The 25,968-nt window shown below is 44.3% G+C and overlaps 1 protein-coding gene across 2 annotated transcripts in view; it reads right to left on the bottom strand.

The window, feature by feature from the left end:
• Positions 1-2,429: 2,429 nt before the first annotated feature.
• TNKS2 (tankyrase 2) overlaps positions 2,430-25,968 on the bottom strand; it is an 89,698-nt gene continuing 66,159 nt past the window's right edge. For both annotated transcript variants that reach the window (XM_040438155.1, XM_040438152.1), the window contains exons 16-27: positions 23,813-24,032; positions 21,984-22,093; positions 16,725-16,913; positions 15,993-16,245; positions 13,619-13,701; positions 13,420-13,540; positions 12,375-12,472; positions 11,771-11,845; positions 11,575-11,680; positions 8,742-8,928; positions 5,615-5,771; positions 2,430-2,859 (exon numbers count right to left, since the gene is read on the bottom strand). In XM_040438155.1, the coding sequence (XP_040294089.1) occupies positions 2,797-2,859; positions 5,615-5,771; positions 8,742-8,928; positions 11,575-11,680; positions 11,771-11,845; positions 12,375-12,472; positions 13,420-13,540; positions 13,619-13,701; positions 15,993-16,245; positions 16,725-16,913; positions 21,984-22,093; positions 23,813-24,032 (1,662 nt within the window). In that variant the 3' untranslated portion in view covers positions 2,430-2,796. The remainder of the gene's footprint in view (positions 2,860-5,614; positions 5,772-8,741; positions 8,929-11,574; positions 11,681-11,770; positions 11,846-12,374; positions 12,473-13,419; positions 13,541-13,618; positions 13,702-15,992; positions 16,246-16,724; positions 16,914-21,983; positions 22,094-23,812; positions 24,033-25,968) is intronic.

A 25,968-nucleotide genomic window follows, 5' to 3' on the forward strand; every position in this document is an offset into this window, starting at 1 on the left:
TCTGCAGTACTGACCCAGGCAGCAGGAATCCGCTATCTGCAGTACTGACCCAGGCAGCAGGAATCCGCTATCTGCAGTACTGACCCAGGCAGCAGGAATCCGCTATCTGCAGTACTGACCCAGGCAGCAGGAATCCGCTATCTGCAGTACTGACCCAGGCAGCAGGAATCCGCTATCTGCAGTACTGACCCAGGCAGCAGGAATCCGCTATCTGCAGTACTGACCCAGGCAGCAGGAATCCGCTATCTGCAGTACTGACCCAGGCAGCAGGAAGGACCACGATACTGAACTCGCATCATACCGTCAGCCTCACAAAGCAGTTCGTACATCTGAAAGGGGCAGTCAACAGCTTTTCTTTATATTTTTCTCATCTAATAAGACTTCTTTTAAATGATGATGCAGACAGACCCGTTCCCACATCATGGACGGCCCTTCACTTATAATCCATCACTGGAGGACATTGTCCATTTTATTACATACATTGCTCAACTTCCCCATATTACACAATTGCAATTTCCCTTTTTAGGGATTAATAAAGTTTCTCTCATCTTGGAGCAGACTTTTCAAGAATGTCGATGCATTCCTCTGTTATTCTTCCTGGAAATCAATGACTAAATTGACCACTAGGTGTCCCTTTTTACCTTCATGAAGGGATATATCTTACATGCTGTCAGCACCCAGTGTGGACGTATCAACGATGTAGGGACAGACTTGACATGAAGAATGGTAACTTCCAGCTGTCAATATATACATTTCCAGGAGGAATAACACAATGCTAATGCTATGACAGGGCTCTTTAAAAGTTTGGCCCAGAATTGTTGTAATATGGGGAAGACAGTTAGTCCTGTCAGGAGAGCTGACAGGTCCTCTAGTAGCTGCAAGCAGGACGAGAGAATGGAGACGGCACGAACCCCCGTCGATCTGATATTGATGACCTATCCTGAGGATAGATCATCAATATTACAAGCCCGGAGAACCCCTTTAATGGCTCTCTGATAAGAGCTTTGCCATCTTCCCCCTCAGTGATCCATTACTATTTTATCAATGGAAACCTTCCGCCAAAACACACTAGATGACCTTGTCCAAAAACCCACTGGCCAGAAGCTTACTCTAAGACCCCTTGAAGACGAGCGTTCCTCCCGCAGCGAGTCCGCATCGCAGCACCCGGCCTGACCTCCCAGCACTGACGGGATTCACATAGCATTATATTGATTTATGATGCTATGTAACCCTTACAGTTCTGGAATGTATTGGATAACACTGGCATAATGCTGCCAGTGTTATCCAATACATTCCAGAACTGTAAAGGTTACATAGCATCTGACCCCCGGCAGCGCTGGGAGGTCAGGCCGGGTGCTGCGTTACGGACTCGCTGCGGAAGGAAAGCTAGTCTGCAAAGGGTCTGAGGGTGACGGCACACGATGCAGATTGCATGTGTTTTCTCTGCGTGGGGGGAAAAAAAATGCAGCATAATACAGTACCAGCAAAGTGAAGGAGATTTGTATTTTTTACATATGGAGTTTTTTGGTAAATCCACAGCATATCAATTATTTGATTCCACGCCTTTACGTAGTGGTTTTCCCCACAGACTTCATTTCGGTTGTTAAAATATGCAACAAAATATGCATGGAAAAAAAAGGAAGAAAACAGCGATAAATAGTTTGGATTTATGTACGGTTTTGGTGTGAATTTCATACAGATTTTCTGCAAACAAATCCGCACCGTGTGCAGGTAGCCTATATATGTGTTTGCCTTCATTTCTCAAGGGACTTCTTTAGAACTGGCAGTATGGTGGTTCTTGGTCAGGTGTAAAATGTAATGCAAGAGGAGAGTTCTCATAAGTAGACCCCTAACTGGGAGCATGGCTTTTTTTTATATATTTTTATTTTTGGTATAAATTTTTTTTTATTTGGTATTCCCTAAAATTATAACTTCCATCTCCGTCTTAAAGAGGACCTTTCACCAGAATGGCTATGAGCTGAGCGCTGCGATTGGCCAGTGCTACAGCATAGGAGAAGGAGACGGCGGCAGGTTCCCCTGGGTGGAGCCTAACTATGAACATACCGGAGGCTATAACCGGAGAACGGAGCGGCGCCCGGGGATAACAGTAAGTGCAGGGGGATCCCTGGGCGCCGCTCTACACGTCTGTATAGTCAGTTTAGATACTTTATTCTGGTGAAAGGTCTTCTTTAAAAGAAGGGTGCTATAAGCGCGTGTGCAAAACCCTATAACTACGTACTGTGGACAGAAATTGACTCCGTTTTCGCGGGCAGACCGTCCTGATATTTGGTACGTAACGGCCAGCATTGTGGTACACAAAGGACAGCCCGAGCCCTCATTCCAATAATATGACCGGTGCATTTTTTTTTTCTCCTTTTGTACAAGTTGCCGTTTTAAAGGACTATATTACAAAGCAATAAATAGCGGGCTAGTAGAAAAAAGCTCTTATTTACAGTTGTACAAATTAACTGGATTCAGTGTAAATGCCGCGTCTTAAAATACACAATTCTAGTAATGCATTTTTACAGGAGTAGATGCTCAGAACCCAGGAATTAAAATTCAAGTTAATGCAATACATTTCTTTGTGTAGAATTAAATATAGACAAACCCATTTATATCAATAATGGCGTCTGTTAAAGTGCTGATAAACAATATTTTTTGTGAATGTCCAGGAAATACGCTAAACGTTTCTTAAAGCTCGAAGTCTCTGAAAACGGTGCAATGTATTCACATTGTTTAAGTCTCTTCTCCAGTTGCCATCATCACACAGAAGGTTACGTAGTCCAGGCGTCGGTCTCACCCCTCCGCTGCAATGTCGGGCTTCACTATTTGATACGTGATTAAGTATTCTGGGTAGGCCTGCAGGACAGTGAATAGGCGAGTCAGCAATTTCACAGGCAGCACATTTCAGCTGTTACTTTTTGTCATCCACTTTTACTAAGGTGCTTACATTTTCTGGAAAACCTCTTTACTTGCTTCCTGAATAATTACTATTTTGCATCGCCGGTCACCCTGCACCTCTGGTTCATCATCGTCTGTGAGACACAGGACTCTGGCTGCGGGCTCCTCTGCTGGCATGTTCGTCAGATCTGCTCCAGCGTCTTCCAGTTTAACCGCTAAATGTAAATGCAGCCGAACAGGAGGACACAGGAGCAGATTTGGTAGAGACGCCAGTAGAAGAGCCCACGGAGGCCACGTGAGCAAAGCCCACACAGTGGAACGGTGCCACAATGGAATGATAAGTAGAGGTAACAGGATCTTTCTTCCACAGGTTGTCTGAAAGCTAGAATTTAATCAAAGCTTTAGAGAACCCCTTTAATGCAGTCAGAAGAGAGAGACGCTGTGGCGCATGGAGTACAAACCATTGCAGCATCGTGACACTTCTGCACCCAGGTGTGTGCATGTTCTTTTAGGGGGCTAGACGGACTCACAGCCACCGCTGTTCATTGATCAGCGGCTCAAATGAGGCTGCCCAGAAGCGACCTCTAGGGAATGTGATCCTGCTTTATCCTCCACAGACTTTAGGGCACTCGCCACATGCTGCACTGACTGTGTGAGCATTTCACAGAAATCCCTTTATCGCTGCATATAAACTATTTATTTTTTTTCAACAGTAAATTTTTATTGGTTTAGAATATATTATAAATATACATTTTACAACAGTTTCTTTGGTTTTGTCATTATTTCTGATTTGAATAGTTAAGTTGTATATTCAGTAATAAATAATGTAAAGAATAATTTGTCATTATAATTACATATTTAAAATTTATATATTATATAAATATTAACAACAAATTATTAGGTTAGTCATTAACTACTCAGATATGTATTTAGTTTAATAAAAGGGATGGGGTGGTTGGACAGGTCTATATAATCTATAAACAGCTAAACAAGTAAATAACATTTTCAATAATAAAGGGTTTATCATCACACATAGTATATGTCATTTGTGAAAAATAAATAATATCTTTCCTATATTAGAAAGTATAATTAAGGGAAAGTTCCGTTTGGTATAGTTGTTACCAACAGCTGCGGGGGCCCACCGACAGCTGCAGGGGCCCACCGACAGCTGCAGTGCCCACAGCGGGGGCCAACCGACAGCTGCAGTGCCCACAGCGGGGGCCAACCGACAGCTGCAGTGCCCACAGCGGGGGCCAACCGACAGCTGCAGTGCCCACAGCGGGGGCCAACCGACAGCTGCAGTGCCCACAGCGGGGGCCAACCGACAGCTGCAGTGCCCACAGCGGGGGCCAACCGACAGCTGCAGTGCCCACAGCGGGGGCCAACCGACAGCTGCAGTGCCCACAGCGGGGGCCAACCGACAGCTGCAGTGCCCACAGCGGGGGCCAACCGACAGCTGCAGTGCCCACAGCGGGGGCCAACCGACAGCTGCAGTGCCCACAGCGGGGGCCAACCGACAGCTGCAGTGCCCACAGCGGGGGCCAACCGACAGCTGCAGTGCCCACAGCGGGGGCCACCGACAGCTGCAGTGCCTCATGTGCCAGCCATTTAGGTAATATAATTAAAGACAATGGGGGAGATCAAAAGCAGCTTAGATGCCCCTGGCAACCAACCGGGTTCTACCTTTCATTTCTCTCAGCTCCTTTGAAAATGAAAGGTGTAATCTGACTGGTTGCTTTGGGCAACTAACCCAGTTTTCCTTTACAAAAGTTGATAAATCTCGACCCAGTGAGTATATGTCAAGCCACTGCTGTGCATGCAATTGAAAGTAAAACCATAGAGTTCAGTAATATAGTAATAGGCACAGTGTGAATCGTGTACATTACTTTATTGTTCTCCCACTTGTGGGAACAGTCATACTTCTCCCCTGTCTCTTCCAGTGGTCTTCCCAATCTGTGTTTGTTTCCCCGGCTACACATCATATCACCGCAGCAACCAACCACTGGCCTCAGCAGTCATGTGCTATGTACGGCTGATGCCAGTGATTGGCTGAAGGGTGACTGACCTGCTGTGCACAGGATGTCACCGCAGCAGTCAGAAAGATGACGTCATCACTGCAGGACCAGAGTGAGATACTGGAAGCTTCAGGGGAGAAGAGTGGTAAGTATGCCAGTTACAATGTATTCGTGTAACTTGGACAACCCTATCAGGCTACATTCACGCGATCGTAAGCAGTCTGTGCCGTAATGCGGACCGCAAGTGGCGGTTCCACAATATATGGGCCCCGGCCGTTTGAATCCCGCATCACGGTTGTGGACCCATTAACTTGAATGGGTCTGCAATCCTCAAGATACGGCACAGTCTGGAGGCACGGATCAGAAGCCAACAGAAGCGCTTCCGTGGGTTTTTTGGTCCGTGCCTCCACACTGCAAAAGATAGGACATGTCCTATCTTTTGCGAATCGCGGACCCTTACTAATGAACGGGTCAGGGCCTCAATACGGGATTCACACACCCAATGCCCGTGCATTGTGGAACACGGACGGCTTACATTTGTGTGAATGTACTCTAAATAATTTAAAGGTACTTGACAAATTTGTGTATTTTTGTTTATGCACACATTTTATTGTTTAGAAAACAAGATGGAAATACAACTCAAAATATATAAAGATAATAACTAAAAAAAACTTTATTTGAAGCAGTGAATTCATTACCTGTTCTCCCCTATAGATGACATACTCGGCTAGAGCCAGACCATTGACACTAGGCCGCCCAGTGACTGAGTGATGACCAGGTGGAGAATGAGCCATCTTCATTGCACTGAACTGAAGGAAAGATTTCCCCAATGTCACTCGACAAAACAGCAGCTGTCTGTATGAAAGGAAGCAAAATGGTGAGAGATCTAACAAGACAAGCGCCTGACCGCAGGCAAAATCGGCGCTTTTATGTTTTGACATTTCCATCTCATGCATGTGTGCTGGAACAAACAGAGAAAGCAAGAGGAAATACGGACGTGAAGGGAGTTTGGATAAACCCAATAGATAAACGCCCCAGTCATAGTAGTGGGGTTAATACATAGTATTAAAGAGCCAGTCACAACTGCCAAAGAGAAAAGAAAAACCGCCCTTGCCCTACCACATTACTAGTCGCCTAAAAGACGGTATCCGGACCGACATATGGAGATGGCAGTGTGAAGTATTTAAACGGTAACAATAACTGTCCATACACTAAAGGTTTACATAATAACACCAATTATGTAGTGACTTCTGTCCATTCACCAGTTGTGTATCACAGTACACCATCACCCTCCCCACTAAAGATCAGGAGGCTTCTCCGTTTTACTGTTCACAGTCCTGTCTCCACAGAGCAGCCACTGACTACACAGCAAGATCACACTGACCCCTAGCGGTCAGAGTTGGGTCTGTCTTGTAAACTTGGGTGCTGTACGATACTGAGGAGAATTATTGGCAAGTGACTACTAAACGGCAAGTGAGACCCGACCGCCGAGGCCTTTACCAGCTACCCTTGATTCTTATTGGCAATTGCATAAGGAAGATAACTGCCTGCACACAGAGCATTTTTAGGGTGTGTTCACACTGGGTCTTCTGCTGTGGAACTCTGGCGAAGACTCCCACTCTGAAATTCCGCCAGGCACAGCGTGGTTTCTGAATCCCATTCATTTCAATGGAAGGCTGTGCTGAGGATTACAGACAGGCGGGTTAAAGACAAAGCTGTGTGCGGAAAAGGGACATGTCCGTTCTCTGTAAGCCGCCGCTCCGCAATCCTCAGCGCTGCAGAAAGGATGTAGCTGGTGGCAGGATTTTGTCATGACTGTTCTCGCCGAAAAAATTTAAAGCCATGCGAACAGCCCCTTCGTCTAGACATATGCCCATGAGGATGCCATCAGAATACAGTGGAACGTATACTGGTGCTATGAAATGCCTGTCGTGGCAATGTGTGCTTATTGGGACTGATAGGGATGGATGCTTGTTTAAGTGAATTTATCATCAGAAAATGACCTATTGTTTAAGTCATGTGTTGATGTTTAACATATTTTTCAAGAATTTATGAAGGTTATTTTTTATTTTCCATATCAATATCTATATTTAAACAAAAGACATAATATTCTGCAGTTTTTTTCGTACTGGTTATCTGCGTATCTGCCATTCTAATTCTGCCTGTAATGATATCACCTCTGTGTATAGATAAGACAGGATCCACCATTCACAATATGTGATATCACAACTTATCTATTCTTTCCTTGTACAATGATATCTGCACAGATAGAGGATCAATGACAGGGGGGCGATCAGGGAGTCTATATGGGGTGATCACCCCCCTGTAAGGCTCCATTCAGACATCCGTATGTGTTTTGCGGATCCGATCCATGGATCCGTGGATCCGCAAAACACATACGGACCTCTGAAAGGAGCCAGCCTTACAAGGGGGTGATCAATGACAGGGGGGGTGATCAGGGAGTCTATATGGGGTGATCACCCCCCTGTAAGGCTCCATTCAGACGTCCGTTTGTGTTTTGCGGATCCGATCCATGTATCCGTGGATTCGTAAAGAACATACGGACGTCTGAATGGAGCCTTACAGGGGGGGTGATCAGGGGTTAATAAGTGACAGGGGGGGGGTGTAGTGTAGTGGTGTTTGGTGCTACTTATTACTGAGCTGCCTGTGTCCTCTGGTGGTCGATCCAAGCAAAGCGGACCACCAGAGGACCAGGTAGCAGGTATATTAGACGCTGTTATCAAAACAGCATCTAATATACCTGTTAGGGGTTAAAAAAAAAAAATCGCAACTACAGCCTGCCAGCGAACGATCGCCGCTGGCAGGCTGTAGATCCACTCACTCACCTTCCGATCCTGTGAACGCGCGCGCCCGTGTGCGCGCGTTCACAGGAAATCTCGCTTCTCGTGAGATGACGCGTATATGCATGACTCTGCCTGCAGCTGCCGCCTCCGGAACGCGATCCTGCGTTAGGCGGTCTGGAGGCGGTTAAGGGGTTAAGTAGGGATTACAAGATTGGTCTGTAGGGTGGACTTGCTTCAGAATAGCACCCTGTTGGTCATGATCAGGTCATAAGGATTAGGAGAAGCTGTTAAAAGCTCTGGCAAGCAGGTCCCACAAGCCAATAGCCTCTAAGCCCTGATGACGCTGGGTCACAGCAAAACATGTAGCTGAGGCAAATAGGGAGAGTGTGAAGCAAAATAATCCTTTAAGGCTGCTTTCACATCTGCATTTTTGCAGGATCCGTCATGGAGCAGCAAAAACGCTTCCGTCATGATAATACAACCGACTGCATCCGTTATGAACGGATCCGATTGTATTATCTCTAAAATAGCCAAGACGTTTTCTTTTGTGTCAGAGAAAACGGATCCATCTCTATTGACTTACATTGTGAGTCTTGTTCCGCATCCCAGGACGTGATCAAAAACTCTGCTTGCAGCACTTTTGTGTGCGTCATGGAAACGCAATGAAAGGGAACGGAATGCATTCTGGTGAACTCCGTTCCCTTCAGTTCAGTTTTGTCCCCGTTGACAATGAATGGGGACAAAACCTAGGACGGATCTCAATAGCGGGAAGGGAAAGTGCAGATGTGAGAGTAGCCTAACCTGGTAAGTGAGCAACTGAATGATTCATTTTCAAAATGCACTTTTTGCATTATGAACTTATACCTTCATGAGTAAACCGTATTTCTACATGTACAGTTAAAGACGAATTCCTCCATGTGAAGTATAAAAAAAAAAAAAAAACTGCTGCAAATCCACAAGACTACCACAACAGAGGGCCCATTATTACACTGCATGTATAAAGTACAGTTCATGCACTCACCTATGGCAAACGTAACAAGATCGGTCCTTGTGAATTGGGCATCCTGTGCCTCCGCCAATGCCATAAACATACTGGTTGCTTTTTGATGAGTTTTCAGCAAAGTAAATGCCGGCCCCGAACATGCCACCAATGTAAGCATGCCTTTCATCAAACCCCTTGTGAATAATTGCATTTACAAACGGAGAACCTGTGAAAGATTAAACACATCACAACGGAGCAAAGATGCAATATAGGCCAAATGCACAGGAAAACGTATCATTCAGGCACAAAAAAAACACCACTGCGAAAAAAATTTAAGCACGCGCGTTTCTACGCTGCCCTCCCCCTCCTTTCCAAAAAGGGAGCGTGACAAGGGTAGGAAGGGAGAGGCCAGCGGGGCCGGCACATTTTTCAGTTTTCTCGCATGAATGAAGACTGAAATCTACGATAGCTAGCAGGCTGCCATACATTTCAGTCTGGAACACAACCTGTTCGAGGATGCGCCAAATCTATGGCGCGGCCTGTGCCTTGGTCCAAATTAGGCGCATCCTCCAGCTGCAGAGGGAAAACAAGAGATAACGTGGAATATGTTCACATATGTCGTGAACATATACCACCAATGGAAGGTTCAAATGCCTTGTATACAGAGCCTTGAACAATCCCTCCTCCTCATATAGAAACTGCTTCAGAGATTAGCTGATCATCACAGGTCCTTGATGATGCCACAGAAGGGAACTAGGTTATATATGGTCACTTTGGGTCCACAAGAGCCAAGGTCTATACGCCCTTAAAGGGTTTCTATCACTTGGTATGACATAATTAGCTGTCAGACACTAGCGATCTGCTAGTGTCTGCTCTGGCCAACCATCCTACTATAATCACTTGTGGGGCAGCGGTTTTGCTAAAAAACTAACTTTTATAAATATGCTAATGAGCCTCTAGGTGCTATGTGGGCGTCATTAGCACCTAGAGGCTCAGTCTACCTTCATACACAGCCGCCGCCCAGCGCGTCCCTCCAGCCCGCCCATGTCCTCCTCCGTGTGACGCAGCGGACGAGTTCTCGCGCATGCGCCGTGCGCGGCTGTATTCGGCGCATTTGAGATCTCAGCTCGGAGCGGTCAGACATTCAATGCGCATGCGCCGAATACAGCCGCGCATGCGCATTGAATGTCTGACCGCTCCGAGCTGAGATCTCAAGTGCGCCGAATACAGCCGCGCACGGCGCATGCGCGAGAACTCGTCCGCTGCGTCACACGGAGGAGGACATGGGCGGGCTGGAGGGACGCGCTGGGTGGCGGCTGTGTATGAAGGTAGACGGAGCCTCTAGGTGCTAATGACGCCCACATAGCACCTAGAGGCTCATTAGCATATTTATAAAAGTTAGTTTTTTAGCAAAACCGCTGCCCCACAAGTTATTATAGTAGGATGGTTGGCCAGAGCAGACACTAGCAGATCGCTAGTGTCTGACAGCTAATTATGTCATACCAAGTGATAGAAACCCTTGTGGTGTCCAAGTTATATAAAAACCAGGGGGCAACACCTGTAAATGGCCTAAATTAACAAAAGAAGTGCTGAGCTCCGGTCAATCTGTTGCGGACGTCATCTTCTTGGCTGCAGCGGTGACGTTACATGCACAAGTCACTGCTGCAGCCAAATGCTGGCCTCAGCCATGCATGAGAGCAGCGGTGGGGACCGGAGCACATCACAGGAAATAGCAGAGGAGAAAACGGGTGAAGACACATTCATTTGTTATTTTCAGTCAGTTAACAGGGGTTTATCGAGATTTTTTTATAACTCTGACAAGCCCTTTAATGGGATATTTGTATTTGAAAAAGGGGATATCCGGATGTGAGAAAAATAACGTAAAAACACATAAAAAGCAATCAGTAGTAGCAACAGTGCTGGTATTCAGGGGGTCAGTTATCAGATATATTCCAATTTTTGGAATAGATCTGTCGCACATTTGGTCACGAAGGGGATTTGCAGACGAATCTGCGACTTTTTCCCACTCACGCCAGGTCTGAAAAAGGGTGCGTGGACGTGGAAGGGGCAGGGCCAGCCTGCCCACCTCATTTATCATTTTCTACACCTGTTTTAGGTATAGAAAATGATCTAAATAATGCCAGCAAGGAAGCTGGCATAGATTTAGACAGGCGGTGGATGTGCCTAAGGCTACTTTCACACTAGCGTTCGGAGTGTATCCGTCTGATGTTTCATCAGACGGATCCGCTCCGATAATGCAGACGTTTGCATCCGTTCAGAACGGATCCGTCTGCATTATTACTTAGAAAATTTTCTAAGTCTGAAAGTAGCCTGAGCGGATCCGTTCAGACTTTACATTGAAAGTCAATGGGGAACGGATCCGCTTGAAGATTGAGCCATATGGTGTCATCTTCAAGCGGATCCGTCCCCATTGACTTCCATTAAAAGTATGGACGGATCCGCTCACCTCCGCACGGCCAGGCGGACACCCGAACGCTGCAAGCAGCGTTCAGGTGTCCGCTCACTGAGCGGAGCGGAGGCTGAGCGCTGGCAGGCGGATGCATTGTCAGTGGATCCGCCTCCACTCAGAATGCATTAGGGCAGTACGGATGCGTTCGGGGCCGCTCGTGAGCCCCTTCAAACGGAGCGCACGAGCGGACACCCGAACGCTAGTGTGAAAGTAGCCTAAGTTATGTACAGGCCGGCGCCTAAAATGCCAGTCTTCATAAATGACCCCATTAGTGTCTTCCTTCTTACTGACAGCACTGAGGACAAAGTGACCAAGTGAAAATGTCAGTAAAAAATATAATTCGAGATAAACCCCCCCCCCCTCCCCCCAATTACATGAGATGAGAACATGGCAGAGGCTTACCATGAAATAGCATTCTTTCATTAGCGTGATTATGGTTCTCTTCTGTAACTTCTTTCCTCCGGTGAGTGTATCTTTCCCACAGCTTTTTATTGCATACCTTCTGTATCTAGATAACGGCAAATATTGACAATTACCATGATATTATGCTAATTCGGTCTACATCATACACAAAACTGCTGATGACACGTCACCTTACCTTTAAGATATTGTATCTATTAAAGACTCCACCTGCGTGTCCCCCATCTCGATGTTCCCTGACGGTGCTCTGCATCTAGTAAAAACAAAATCAAAAGGGATACAATAAAAATCGTCACACAATGAAGCAGTAACGGCGCTTAAAGGGGTTGTCCGCTCTTTTACAAGAGATCGAATGCCCTCAGGATAGGCCATCACTCCCTGATCAGCGGGATCAGGTTCTGCAGTAGTTCTGGCGCTATACTTGTATCTCTGCAGTGGATGGAGCTGGATACTGCAGCACTACTCAGCAATCCGCTCCGTCCACTGCATAACATGCGTAGTTCTAGTGCTGAAGCTACTGCAGAAAATCCAAATCCAAACTCGGGTTCGTTAATGACCGTGGCACAAGCCCAGGTTTGGATGCGTAGAAACTAACTACTAACGGGCCAGGCATGAGACCAAACATCTACTCACTACTTAGTAGTGAAAGCCACTGCCAGCTGCTGACGCTCTTGTGAAAATGCGAATGTGTGACAGATGCACAGTCTCGGACTTACACTCTCACACCAAGAATGAGAAAAGGAAGGAATGTGAAGATCATAAGCAAAAGAAAAATTCTTCACCTCTTCATCCACAGAAAGAAACTCTTTATCATCTGGAGCAAGGTCAATTAATATAGTCCCACTGTTAGAGTTGTTCAGTGTCAAATATGGATTCAAGCCTGAAAAACATGACAGGAAGCTCATAAGTCACTGACTATACATGGCGGCTGCAGTCACTCACTGACCCCAACATGTGCACCTGGGGTCAAGTGCAGCCCTGTAAAAACAAAGCAAAGAAAGAGCTGTGAGGACCGTACTAGTGGCATTGGAGAAGCCGGCGATTCAACAGTAAAGTGATGGTTATTTTGTTAATTTAAGTCACCCCTTGCTTGTGTCCAAGGAAGCAAGACTAAGGGTGCCATTAAGTGGCTCTCCTGGTTCAGAACATTCACATCCTATCCTCAGGATAGGCCATCAATATAGAAGATCAGTTGGGGGTCCAATTTATGGCACCTCCACTGATAAGCTATTTAAAGGGTTAAAGGTGTTTGTGCGGGCACTGCAGCCTCTTCATTGTCTGCATAAGAAACGGCCATTGTGCCCCCTTGGGAGCTGCAGGCTCTCAAAACAACTGACCGGCTATGATGTGGGGAGTCCAATCAGATAAGCATGATATATCGTGAGGAAAGGTCATCCATATTAAAAAAAGGGGTTATCCAAGACTTATTAAGACCTCCCAGGGTGGCCGACGAGGTGGTGATCATACTTACTTGGTCCCTGTGCTGGGATCAATTACTCTCACTACAGCACTGAAGACAACATCCATCGACGGGGGAACACATGACCGCTGCAGCCAATCACAGGTCACCAATGCAGCCTGTGATTGGCTGCAGCAGTCATGTGTCCTTCCGTCGAAGGATGTTGTTTTAAGCACTTCATGGAGAGGAAGAGCTGGCCCAGCAGCGACAGACACCGAACCCACGCAGGGACCAGGAAAATATGATCACTACCGCAGTTCGGCCCCTCTGGAAGGTCTGTATCAATGCATGATTGTCCCTTTAAGCTCATCTTTATATTAGTCCATGCTATTCTAAACACACAGAAAATAAAAGGAGATGAACATTACCTTGTTGCCCCGATATAAGCCTCTCCACACCTTTTATGATCTTATGTCTATGCCCGTAAGCGTTAACTCCGATTTCCTTGAATTCTTTGTGTCCCATTTCAATTAAGACGTCTAGTGTTATCTGTAAACAGAGCATACACAGATTTAGCAGCTAAATAAGATAAAGCAGGGTTTACAACAGAAGCTTTCTTCAGCTTACCTGCTCCCTCTCAAAGATGTCAATTAAGTGTTCAAGTCCAAGGTTCATTAAGAACTGATTGATACTGAGATCAACGACTGGTACTAAAGAAATGTAAAACACATATCAGTATCTATGAAACAACGCAAAGTTATCCAGGGTCTTTAGGGTAAACTCTGCAAGTGCTAGTAAACTAACCAGTGGTAGGTAATAAATATATTAAAGGCCACGATATTAGGAATTACACTGTAAAAGGTCAAGGTAAAAAAAAAAAAAGGGTAAAAGTGACTGGGATTTTTAAGATGCTGTTGTCATGTAGCTGTAATGTAGTCACACATTGTACTTCATGACAGTGGTAAAACAGAGTAAAAAAAAAAAATTATTTATAAAAAAAAATACCAAATGCTATTTTTTTTTAAAATAATTATCAAATTTTTATTTCTCTACTTTTATAATAGACAGTAATGCCTCCAAAAATAGTTATTACTTTACATTCCCAATATGTCTACTTCATGTTTGGATCATTTTGGGGACGTTACAAGGCTTAGATGTTTAGAAGCAAATCTTGAAATGTTTCAGAGAATTTCCAAAACCCACTTTTTAAGGACCAGTTCACGTCTGAAGTCACTTTGTGAGGCTTACATAATAGAAACCACCCAAAAATGACCCCATTTTAGAAACTACACCCCTGAAGGTATTCAAAACTGATTTTACAAACTTTGTTAACCCTTTAGGTGTTCCACAAGAATTAAAGGAAAATGGAGATGAAATTTCAGAATTTCACTTTTTTGGCAGATTTTCCATTTTAATCTATTTTTCCAGTAACAAAGTCAGGGTTAACAGCCAAACAAAACTCAATATTTATGGCCCTGATTCTGTACATTACAGAAACACCCCATTTGTGATCGTAAACTGCTGTATGGCCACACGGCAGGGCGCAGAAGGAAAGGAACGCCATATGGTTTTTGGAGGGCAGATTTCACTGGGATAATTTTAACTTGACATGTCACATTTGAAGCCCCCGTCATGCACCCCTATAGTAGAAACTCCAAAAAATGACCCCATTTTGGATAAGGTGGCAGTTTTGTTGGTAATTATGATTTTTGGTTGCTCTATATTACACTTTTTGTTAGGCAAGATAACAAAAAATAGCTGTTTTGGCACCATTTTTATTTTTTTGCTATTTACAATGTTCATCTGACAGGTTAGATCATGTGGTATTTTTATAGAGCAGGTTGTTACGGACGCGACAATAACAAATATGACAACTTTTTTTGGTTGTTTGTTGCAGTTTAACATAATAAAGCATTTTCGAAAAAAATCATGTTTTAGTGTCTCCATATTCTGAGAGCCATTTTTTTTTTGTTTTTTTTTGGGCGATTGTCTTAGGTAGGATCTCATTTTTTGTGGGATGAGATGACGGTTTGATTAGTATGATTTTGGGGTGCGTGTGACTTTTTGATCGCTTGGTATTACACTTTTTGTGATGTAAGGTGACAAAAAATTGCTTTTTTATAGCTTTTTTTTACGGTGTTCACCTGAGGGGTTAAATCATGTCATATTTTTATAGAGCAGGTTGTTACAGATGTGGCAATACCTAATAAGTCAACTTTTTTATTTATTTATTAAAGTTTTATTTTTGTGATGTAAGGTGACAAAAATTTTTTTTTAGCAGTTTTTCATTTAACTTTTTGGACAGTGTTCATCTGAGGGGTTAGGTCATGTGATAGTTTTGTAGAGCCGGTCTATACGGACGCGGCGATACGTAATATGTCTGCTTTTTTTCTTTTTTTTTTTTACTTTACTTTGGAAAAAGGACGCTTTTTTTTTTTTACTGGAAACGTAAATTTTTTATTCTAAAAAATTTTTTTAACTTTATTTTACTTTTTATATTTGTCCCACTATGGGACTTCATCTTTTTCAGGGTTTGATCCCTGTTTCAATTCAGTACAATACATTCTGTATTGTACTGAATTGAACTGTCAGTTACAGTTGCCTAGGAGACCAAGCGCTCAGGCTGGATCTCCTGGGCTTCCGTAGGCTGGCAGCTCTGATGCCTGTGTAAGGCATCGGGGTTGCGCAGCGCGGGGGGCCGATGGAGTCAGAAGGAGCCCCCTCCCTCTGTATACCCCGCACGTGCCGTGGTCAGCGCTGACCACCGCATGTGAAAGGGTTAATTTATCGGCATCACTGAAAACACACCGATGTTGGCGGATGCAGCAGGGGCCTGGCTATCAGTAACCGCCCCTGCACCCGCCCAATCCCATTACGTACATGCATGTGAGGATGCGGCAAGGTACGTGAAATGGTTAACAGATGATCCTCACCACGCCTTAAATAGACTATTACTTTTAACCTATGTAGCTTCACCAGAATTGTTTGCACATCCATTTACCCTCTTCCTTCTTCTCTACTCCGGTGGCCCCCTCAGCAACGCCACTGTATCCAGCTGGCGCATCAGGGAAGCTGGTAGCCAGGTTGTCCAAGCTGCTGGCAGCAGAAAGTGTTGGTGGACTAGCGGGCACAGCTGACAAAACTCCCACTGATGGATTTGCGGGCTGAGAAACATTGATCACTTGAGGTTTACAAAATGTTGGTAAAGCTGCTGTGGGCATAGCTGCTATGAGGAGGGCGCGTACGTCATCAGCCTGATTAAAGAAGAATAAAAAAAATAAATGTATAAAGCACATAAAAGACGTTATTCAATTCAAGGTGAATAGATAAACAGAAAAAGGATAGTGAGCAACAATTTAAAGGGGTTATCCTGCCAAAAAAAATAAAATAAATAAAACAGCTATCCTGGGGCTCCAATACTGGGTCACCACAAACTACAAGAACAGGTGGAACAGTATCCACAATTCCTCCTCACTCGGGACCCCCGTTTGAGTGATTGGGGGCCCCAGCGACCATACATTTATCACCTATCCTATGGAAGGTGGTACGTTTTCTTAGCATTCAAAACTAGGTTTAAAAACACAAAAAGATAAAAATAAATAAAAAACTGCGGCATTCCCGTGGTAAAATAGCACACGACTTTATTGTGCTGAAAGTAAAAGCTTATTGCTGTCTTAAAGGGAGAGAGGAACACTAAAGACTATAATAGAACTGGGTACAAAGGAATACTTACCGTAACCAGGTCTAACGAGGTTTGTCCCTCTTGGTTTTTCAAAGTCGGATCTGCACCATGTGCCAAAAGCAGAGCACACAGCTGAGTTCTTCCTTTCTGAGCAGCTTCATGCAGTGGGGTGAAAGCCCACTTGTCATTGGCATTAACACATGCATTGTATTTTATAAGTAAAGCGGCAACGTCCACATGCTGCAAACAACGTCATACAGGCTGGTGAGTACATATAACACAGCATAAAAGATGTATACATGTAAGTATGCAGAGACCAGTTAAAGGGGTCGTCCGGTTTCAGTAAGAAACCAGGCAACACTGGAGAAAAAACCTAAACTAAAAATGGCATTTACCTAGCAGATCCAGCTTTGCTGCCACTACGGTACTCCTGGCTGAGCTCTGCTTTCGGCAGTAGCGGTGACATGTGACTGCTGCAGTCCATTAGTGGCTTCAGTTGTGCATCAGACCCTAGCCGGGAGAACCGGAGCTGCGACGCTGGATCCATTAGGCAAGTACTGCTCAATTCCTCATTTCAGGCTAATCCCCAGTGTTGTAAGGCTTCTTACTGAATCTGGACCACCCCTTTAATGCATACATAATATGGTGACACTCAATAGTAGTTGGCTAATATAGACAAGAACCCTAAAAATAATTGTCCTGGTAATCTAGTGGTCATGGGTCTGGCTTCTGGATCTGCTGCAGCTAGCCATACATTTCTATTGTAGTAGCAACCATAGTGATACATGCTGCCAGTCATATCATTGGCCATCCATGTAATACATTGACAGGCGGGGGTCTATCAGAGGGGGAACCACTCTTCATTAGTGGCTCTCTGCTTTAGCTTCTAGAGGATGAGCCTTGCTATGACATCCATATGTCCCTTTAAAGAGGACGGGAACACCGCAAGTCTAAGGGTCTTTATACTAGCAGAGTGTCGAGCGTGTGTTCAACACAGTACAGGCATCGTGTGATTTTGGGGGGTCTGGTATTTTCTCATGTCTTTGTCCCATAGACACCCATTACTTTTTTTTTCACAGCTTAAACACAAAACAAAATTAGTAATGTGTGTGGCGTTTTCTAAATGGGGGTTTTTGCGTGGCGTGTTTTTAAAATCAATGTAATTTTTCCCATACTGTTCTAAAGAGCAAGTGACATCACAGGAGGGTTCACGATTTCCTATATAAAAATGCAAGCCACGCAAAAAACACCATAAAAAAAAAAAAATGACCAGGTGCTGAAGCATCCTATTCGAACAAAAAACGCTGCAAGCATAAGGTGTATTTAACCCCTTCTTAGTGACCACTAATACGCCTTTTTACTGACGTAAACAGTTTTTTTTAGCTAAACAGCTTGCTTTAATCAATCATTACATGCATTTAAAATGGTGCATTAAAAACTATAACTTGTCCTCATACAAGTACATTAATGAAAAAACAAAAAAGTTATAGCTCTTGGAATGCAATTTTTAAAAAATGTGCGTGGTCACTAAGGGGTTAAACACTTTTTTTTGGACAAAAAAACCTTAAATGACAAAATCATTTTGTGACAATACCTTACGGGGGTTTTCAAGGGAAATACTTGGTCCATAATGCGTTAAAAAAATAACAATTAAAAAAAACAAAAACATTCATCCACCCCAATCCCCACCACTGCCATTCTCAAAAAATTGTACTTCCCTGGAAAACCCCTATAATTGCTTGCAAGCACTAGGGGGGAGATTTATTAAAACTGGCGTAAAGGAAAACTGGTTTAGTTGCCCATAGCAACCAGATTCCACCTCCCATTTTCCAAAGGAGGAATCTGATTGGTTGCTATGGGCAACTAGGCTAGTTTAGGGTACTTTCACATTAGCGTTATTCCTTTCCGGCATAGAGTTCCGTCCTAGGGGCTCAATACCGGAAAAGAACTGATCAGTTTTATCCTAATGCATTCTGAATGGAGAGCAATCCGTTCAGGATGCATCAGGATGTCTGAAGTTCAGTCTTTTTACCTTTTCAGCACGGAGATAATACCGCAGCCTGCTACGGTTTTATCTCAGTCTAAAATTCCGGAACACTTGCCGGCATCCGGCATTTTTTCCCAATGAAATGCATTAATGCCGAGTGTTCCGGCAAAACGGATCAGTTTTTGCCGTCTGCGCATGCTCAGACCGCAAAAAATGTGAAAAAAAATAAATGCTGATCAGTTTTTCCGGATGACACCGGAGAGACGAATCTGGCATTTCAATGCATTTGTCATACGGATCAGGATCTTGATCCGTCTGACAAATGCCATCAGTTTGCATACGTTTTGACCGATGTGGCAGGCAGTTCCGGCGACGGACCTGCCTGCCGGAATCCTCTGCCGCAAGTGTGAAAGTACCCTTACCTCTGCACCACTTTTGTTAAATCTTCCCCCTATATATTCAGGTTTGGCTAAAGAATTTAGCTCACCTATGCCACTAATAGCTGTGTAACTGAGCGTTAATCGACCCTGGTACCTCCAGGGAATGGAACGTTATAAAGCTAGGGCTACACAGCGACATTTAATGTAATGATAGTCTATGGTATCGCAGTGCGACACGACAGTCCCAAAAAATCCAAGTTTGATTTTTGTACAACTGTCATGTCGCGCTGCGATACCATAGACCGGGGATGGCCAACCTGAGGCTCTCCAGCTGTTGCAAAACTGGAACTCCCATCATGCCCGGACAGTCTACAGCAGGGGTGCACAACCTTTTCTGGTTGGGGGCCACATTGTCAACCTGAACCAATTCCAAGGGCCGAAAATAAACTTTAAAGGGGTATTACCAAGTGAAATACTATATTTATGGCATATTGAACATACAGTATATATCATAAATGTCTACTTATAGTTCCAGGATTCCCATCTAATGGGAGAATACATGAAAGATACATGTGAGCAGCCACAAGACATAGACATACATGTCTGCTACCAGATGGTTGGGGGCCGCATAGAATGGTATTGAGGGCCGCATGTGGCCCCCGGTCCACAGGTTGTGCACCCCTGGTCTACAGCTATAAGCCTACAGCAGGGCATGGTGGGAGTTGTAGTTTTACAACAGCTGGAGGGCCACAGGTTGGCCACGCCTGCCATAGACTATAACAATTGTCGCAGAGTAGTGGTTCCCTATTTATTGATGACAGATATACTCCCAAGATTAAAATTGTAGGATAAAAGTGAAAACCATACAAATAATAATACAACAAATATTATAAAATACACGCCATTTTAATTCAAATGCCAGGAATATCTAGGAGATAACGCTGAGGTTTTCCTTTGGACATAGTGTTCCACCATAAACCAGTCTCCTCACCTCCAACCACTTAAACAATACTATATAAGTAGTCACAAATCTACAACATGCATGGTCACTCTCTGATCTCCACTATGGAGGGGTGGGAAGCGCACCCATCTCCAGAACGGGGCCCCTGAAGTGAGGAAGGGCCCAACCGCCCGTGCACAGCTTGCTCTCCATACGTTGCTATGGGAGTTTCCGAAAGCAGCTGAGCGAGCGCGTCCAGCGATAAATAGCTGAGCACTCGGGTATTTTTATAACTCCCACAGGGGAGAACGAAGGGCGACCGTGCATTTTGTAGATTTGCAGCTACTAAATATTATTTGGCTGCAGGTCATCTATTGATTATAGTCGGCATATAATTCAGTATTTAGTATTCAGTATGGAGAAAAGGAGATCAGCTTATAAAATACACTTTCCAGAGGAAAACCACTAGGGCCCAGCAGTTCTCTGTTATATAGACATTCCTGGCATTTGATTTATAATATTTATTGTATTCTTTTATATGTATGATTTTCATATGTTTTGCACTTTTATCCTATAATTTTTTTTTTATCTTGGGAGCACATTTGTCATCAATAAATATAGAGCAACTTTCCCATAACTGTGGAACCTAGAGAGCAGATCTTTTAGAGTCATAGGTAATACAAAACTGCAGTTGTAAAATAACATTCACTTGTACCCACATCCGACAATACAAACCTAAATATTTGTGTATTTAAGAGGTTTTCCGGGGGGGGGATATAAAGGGCCACAAGAGGTTAAATATAAACACACCATACTCACTCACACTGACCCCCCACCACTGGACTGGTTCCTGCTGCTCTTCACTTCCTGATTTGACACGCCTCAAAAACCAGGAAAGGCCTACTCTAAGCCAATCGCTGGCCACAGCAGTGATCCGCCTCCATCAGTGATTGGTTGAAAGGGCCTCTCCTGGCATTTCCAGCAAGTCAAGGGAGGAAATAAACAGCAGCAGGGGACAGCAGTAGTAGGGTATCTGTGAAGGAGAGTATGAGCAGGAGCCGATCAATATACAGTTTGGTGGGGGGGAAAAATTCTGCAAATCTTTACATTTATATCTCTGCTTTTCTGAACCTAAGACAAACCCAGTGTACAGCTACCAGTGACTAGATACACACTAAGGCTACATGCACACGACTGTTTTGCGGTCCGCAAATTGCGGATCAGCAAAAAAAAAAACGGATGACGTTCCGTATGGCATCCTTTTTTTTTTTACGGATCCATTGTAATAATGCCTATCCTTGTCCGCAAACTAGAAAAAAATAGGACATGCACTATTTTTTTTGCGGAGCAACGGAACGGACATACTGATGCGGACAGCACACGGTGTGCTGTCCGCGTTTTTTGCGGACCCATTAAAATAAATGTGTCCGCATCCTATCCGCAAAAAAAAACAAAAACGGTTCGGACACGGAAACAAAATACGGTCGTGTGCATGAGGCCTTACACAGAGAATGCTATCACTGATAACACCTCCCCTGTGTACATCAGTGACTAACAGCTATCTCTGCATACACATTTACACAGAGCATGCCAATCAATCACTGATAACACCTCCCCCATGTACAGCTATCAGTGACTGACAGCTATCTCTGTATACACACTTACACAGGGAATGCTATCACTGAAAACACCTCCCTGTGTACAGCTATCTCTGTAGACATATTTACACAGAGAATGCCATCAATCACTGATAACACCTCCCCGTGTACAATTATCAGTGACTGACAGCTATCTCTGTATACACATTTTATACAGAAAACGCCATCACTGATAACACCTTCCGCCGTGTACAACTGAAGTCAGAAAAAGCAGAAATTGTACAAAACTGTATAAATTACAATGCTCAAAAAACTATACAATCTGCTCAGCCCCTCTTGCTCTATAACCAGCTGTTTGTTGATTGCATTTTGAGGTGATAGGCCCTCTTTAAAATGACAACATACCCCATAAGATGCTGCATTGTGCAATGGGATTAGTCCTCCTTTATCTTGTGCATTTACATCAGCTCCGTGTTGTAATAAGTACTCGGCAACTTCCAGGTTATTGTAGCCAGCTGGAAAGAACACAGACCATATTAAAGGTTGCAGTCTCACTAAAGTACCAACAGAGGGCAAAGTAAAACTAAGGATACAACTTAGACATTGCTCAGTCAAAAATGGAGAGATGCCATTGGTAAGCCAAAAAATCTCTAGGTGTTATGGATCAATACCACCACTAGTGCGATACAGCCTTGATAGTAGTTAACAAGGGGTTGCCTCAGCAATATCGCATCTCCCTTCTGGGATTCGCGTCCCCACCTATCCCTTGGTTGAACTTAATGGACTTGTGTCTTTTTTCAACCGTATTAACTATGAATCGATGGTGGCTTCAGGTGCGGTGGTTGAGCCTTAACTATATTTGCAACTTTACAAAATGATAGCTGGATGGACTTTACTGTGGCTTAAAGGGTTATCCAAGATCATTTAAAATCTAGGACAAGCCATAAAATGACTTGCACGTTTCATACTTACTGTTTCTCCTGCAACACTACAAACAGCAAGGCGACATATCGCTATACAGAACGTGACTGCTGCAGTCAATCGCTGTCCTCAGCAGTCTACCACTGATGGGAGTGACTGGCAGCAGCGATGTTCCATATAACTGCATGCCACTCTGCTCACCACAGTGACGTCCCCGGATTAGACACCTGACAGCTGCAGCTAATCACTGTCTTCAGCGGTAGACCACTGAACATACTGATTGGCTGCATTGGTCATGTGTGTTATCCAGGAACATCCCCTTGTTTGCAAGACAGCCATCAAATGGCAAAAATGCACTCTCTTCAAAAGGTTGCAACAATTTTTGGTCACTATTGTCATCTATGGCAGGCATGCCCAACCTGCGGTTCTCCAGCTGTTGTAAAACTACAACTCCCAGCATGCCTGCACAGCCTACAGCTATTAGGGCATGCTGGGAATTGTAGCTTTGCAACAGCTGGAGGGCCACAGGTTGAGCATCCCTGATCTATGGGATTTTTACTGTCTGCCTTTTAAGCTCTGCAGCAGGCAAGGTTTAAAGGGAATCTGTTACCTGTAATGAAAACCAGTTGCATGGTCAGATGTGAGCTGATCAACAAAGCATAATGCTCTTTCTCCCATCCTTTTCTGTGCCCCCAATTCAGAGAAATAATGCCTTTAAAAGGCCATCTGGCAGCAGATTTCTACCTATGGAGCTGGTTGATCTATTGCATGTGCGTTTGGCAGCTGAAGGCATCTGTTTAGGTCCCATGTTAATATGTGCCCGAATAGCTGAGAAAAATGATGTTTTAATATATGCAAATGAGCCTCTAGGAGCAACGGGGGCGTTGTCATTACACCTAGAAGCTGAGCTCTCTCTGCATCTGCAACGTCCTCTCCACTTTGACAGTCCTGACTTCTCCAAAAGTGCAGAGGAAGCGACAGTTGCAAAGAGAGCAGAGCCTTTAGGTGTAATGACAACGCCCCCGTTGCTCCTAGAGACTGATTTCCATATATAAAAACATCATTTTTCTCAGCAATGCGGGCACATATGAACATGGGACCAACACAGATGCCTTCAGCTGCCAAGCGCACATGTAACAGGTCAGCCAGTGTCATAGGTACAGATCTGCTGACAGGTGCACTTTAATAAAAACGCTATTGCACATACAAAGAGGGGGACATACAACTTCCATTAGATGCTTATGTGCACATTAAAAGGAGCTCACTAAAAACCATTCACCCAGTGATATGCTTTAGTAATAGCCAATACTGACCAGCTAAATGTAGCGGAGTAGAATGCCTGCCCTGCGTGTCTCTGCAGTTGACATTTTCCAGGGTGCACAATTTCTTAACTCGAGCCGCACAGCCTCTCTTAGCAGCATCTAATAAGGCAGCATCTCCACGAAGAAGATCTTGAATGTCTGTATCGCCGTCCTTGACCAGATCCAAAGCAGTGTTCCCATCTCGGTTTTTCTTTGTTGAATCAGCTCCATGCTGCTTGTACAAGAGTAGAAAAAAAACTTTTTAGAACACAGAAGAAAGCAACCCTGGCTTACATCTCAAACTAGCATTCTTCAGCAACCCTGCAGTGGTGCTGAATGCCTAGGGAAAAAATCTCATACACCAAAAGATTTTCTCCATTATAACTCTGCTCTCCACCTCGCCAAACAGACCTATTTCCCCACTCATCATCGATCTCCTTCCCTCTCACACCTCCTGTGGTTCTCTTTCTTCATTTGACCTAGTCACAGTAGTCTCCAGGCTCCTCTCTTCTTCTTAGCCTACTACCCGCACTACTGACCACATTCCCTCACACCTCCTCTAGTCCCTCTCCCCAGCTGTCACTATACATCTAACTCATTTTTTTAAAGGGGTTCTCTCACTTCACTAAGTGGCATTTATCATGTAGAGAAAGTTAATACAAGGCACTTACTAATGTATTGTGATTGGCCATATTGTCTCCTTTGCTGGCTGGATTCATTTTTCCATCACATTATACACTGCTCGTTTCTATGGTTACAATCACCCTGCAATCCATCAGCGGTGGCCATGCTTGCACACTATAGGAAGAAGCACTGGCATTTCTGGAGGCCGTGACCGTGGAAGCTCACATAGGCTGGTGCTCTTTCCTATAGTGTGCAGGCACGGCCACCGATGATGGATTGCAGGGTGGTCGTAACCATGGAAATGAGCAGTGTATAATGTGATGGAAAAATTAATCCAGTCAGTAAAGGAAGCAATATGGACAATCACAATACATTAGTAAGTGCCTTGTATTAACTTTCACTACATGATAAGTGCCTTTTGCTGAAATGAGAGACAACCCCTTTAACCTCTCTATCTTCTGGTAACTTCTCTTTCAAACATTGTCATAACGCAGTTACTGAAAAAAAACATCCCTTGACCCTTCCCGCAAAACTAACTACAGACCTGTCTCTAATCTCCTGGAGCGCGCGGTCTACTCTCATCCGCTATCTCTCTGCTCTCTCCTTGAGCCCTTACAATCTGGTTTCCACACTCTACAGTAACTGCCCTTACCAAAGTAACAAACGACCCCCAGACATCCAAATGCAACTGTGACTTCTCTCTACTATTGGATTTAAGGACACTGTGCCCTCTTGGTTTTCTTCCCATCTCTCTGGCTGCTCCTTCACTATCAGGGTCCAGTCCTCTTCTCTTCACACAGCTCCCATCGGACAGACCATCAGTAAATTAGGTCTTCAGTACCTCTATGCTGACAAGAACCAATCTATACCTCATGTCATGACATCACCCTTGCTGTACTACAGAACACCAGTGACCGTCTGTCCACTGTCTCTAACATCATGTCCTCTCTATCTGAAATGGAATATATAAAAAACTCAACTACTAGCATTTTCTCCATCTACTAACCTACCGAAGCCTGATATCTCCAAGTCAGTGTGTGGCACTACCATCACGTCCGCTGTCTCGGTGTTATGTTGCTTTACCCCCTTATACTCATAGCTTGCCCGTTCATCCCGTCTGCAACTCAAAAACATCTCTAGAATTCGTCCCTTTCTGACTGGAAACAGACTGAAAACTCTCATTGTTGCCCTGATCCATTCCAGTCTCGATTACTGTAACTAATTACTAACTGGCCTCCCCTCACCAGACTCTCCCCTCTCCAATCTATCCTTAGGCCACTTTCACACGGGCGGCATGTTTTTGGCCCGGATAAGATTCGTGTGCGTTGCGGGAAAATGCTTGATTTTTCAACGCGAGTGCAAAACATTGTAATGCGTTTTGCACGCGCGTGAGAAAAATCGGCATGTTTGGTACCCAGACCCGAACTTCTTCACAGAAGTTCGGGTTTGGGTTAGGTGTTCTGTAGATTGTATTATTTTTCCTTATAACATGGTTGTTAAGAATGCTTAGTAAAATAGGGCTGGAGGGGTTAAAAAAAATAAAA

Source organism: Bufo bufo, chromosome 6 (assembly GCF_905171765.1).
Source record: "Bufo bufo chromosome 6, aBufBuf1.1, whole genome shotgun sequence".
Taxonomy (NCBI): domain Eukaryota; kingdom Metazoa; phylum Chordata; class Amphibia; order Anura; family Bufonidae; genus Bufo; species Bufo bufo.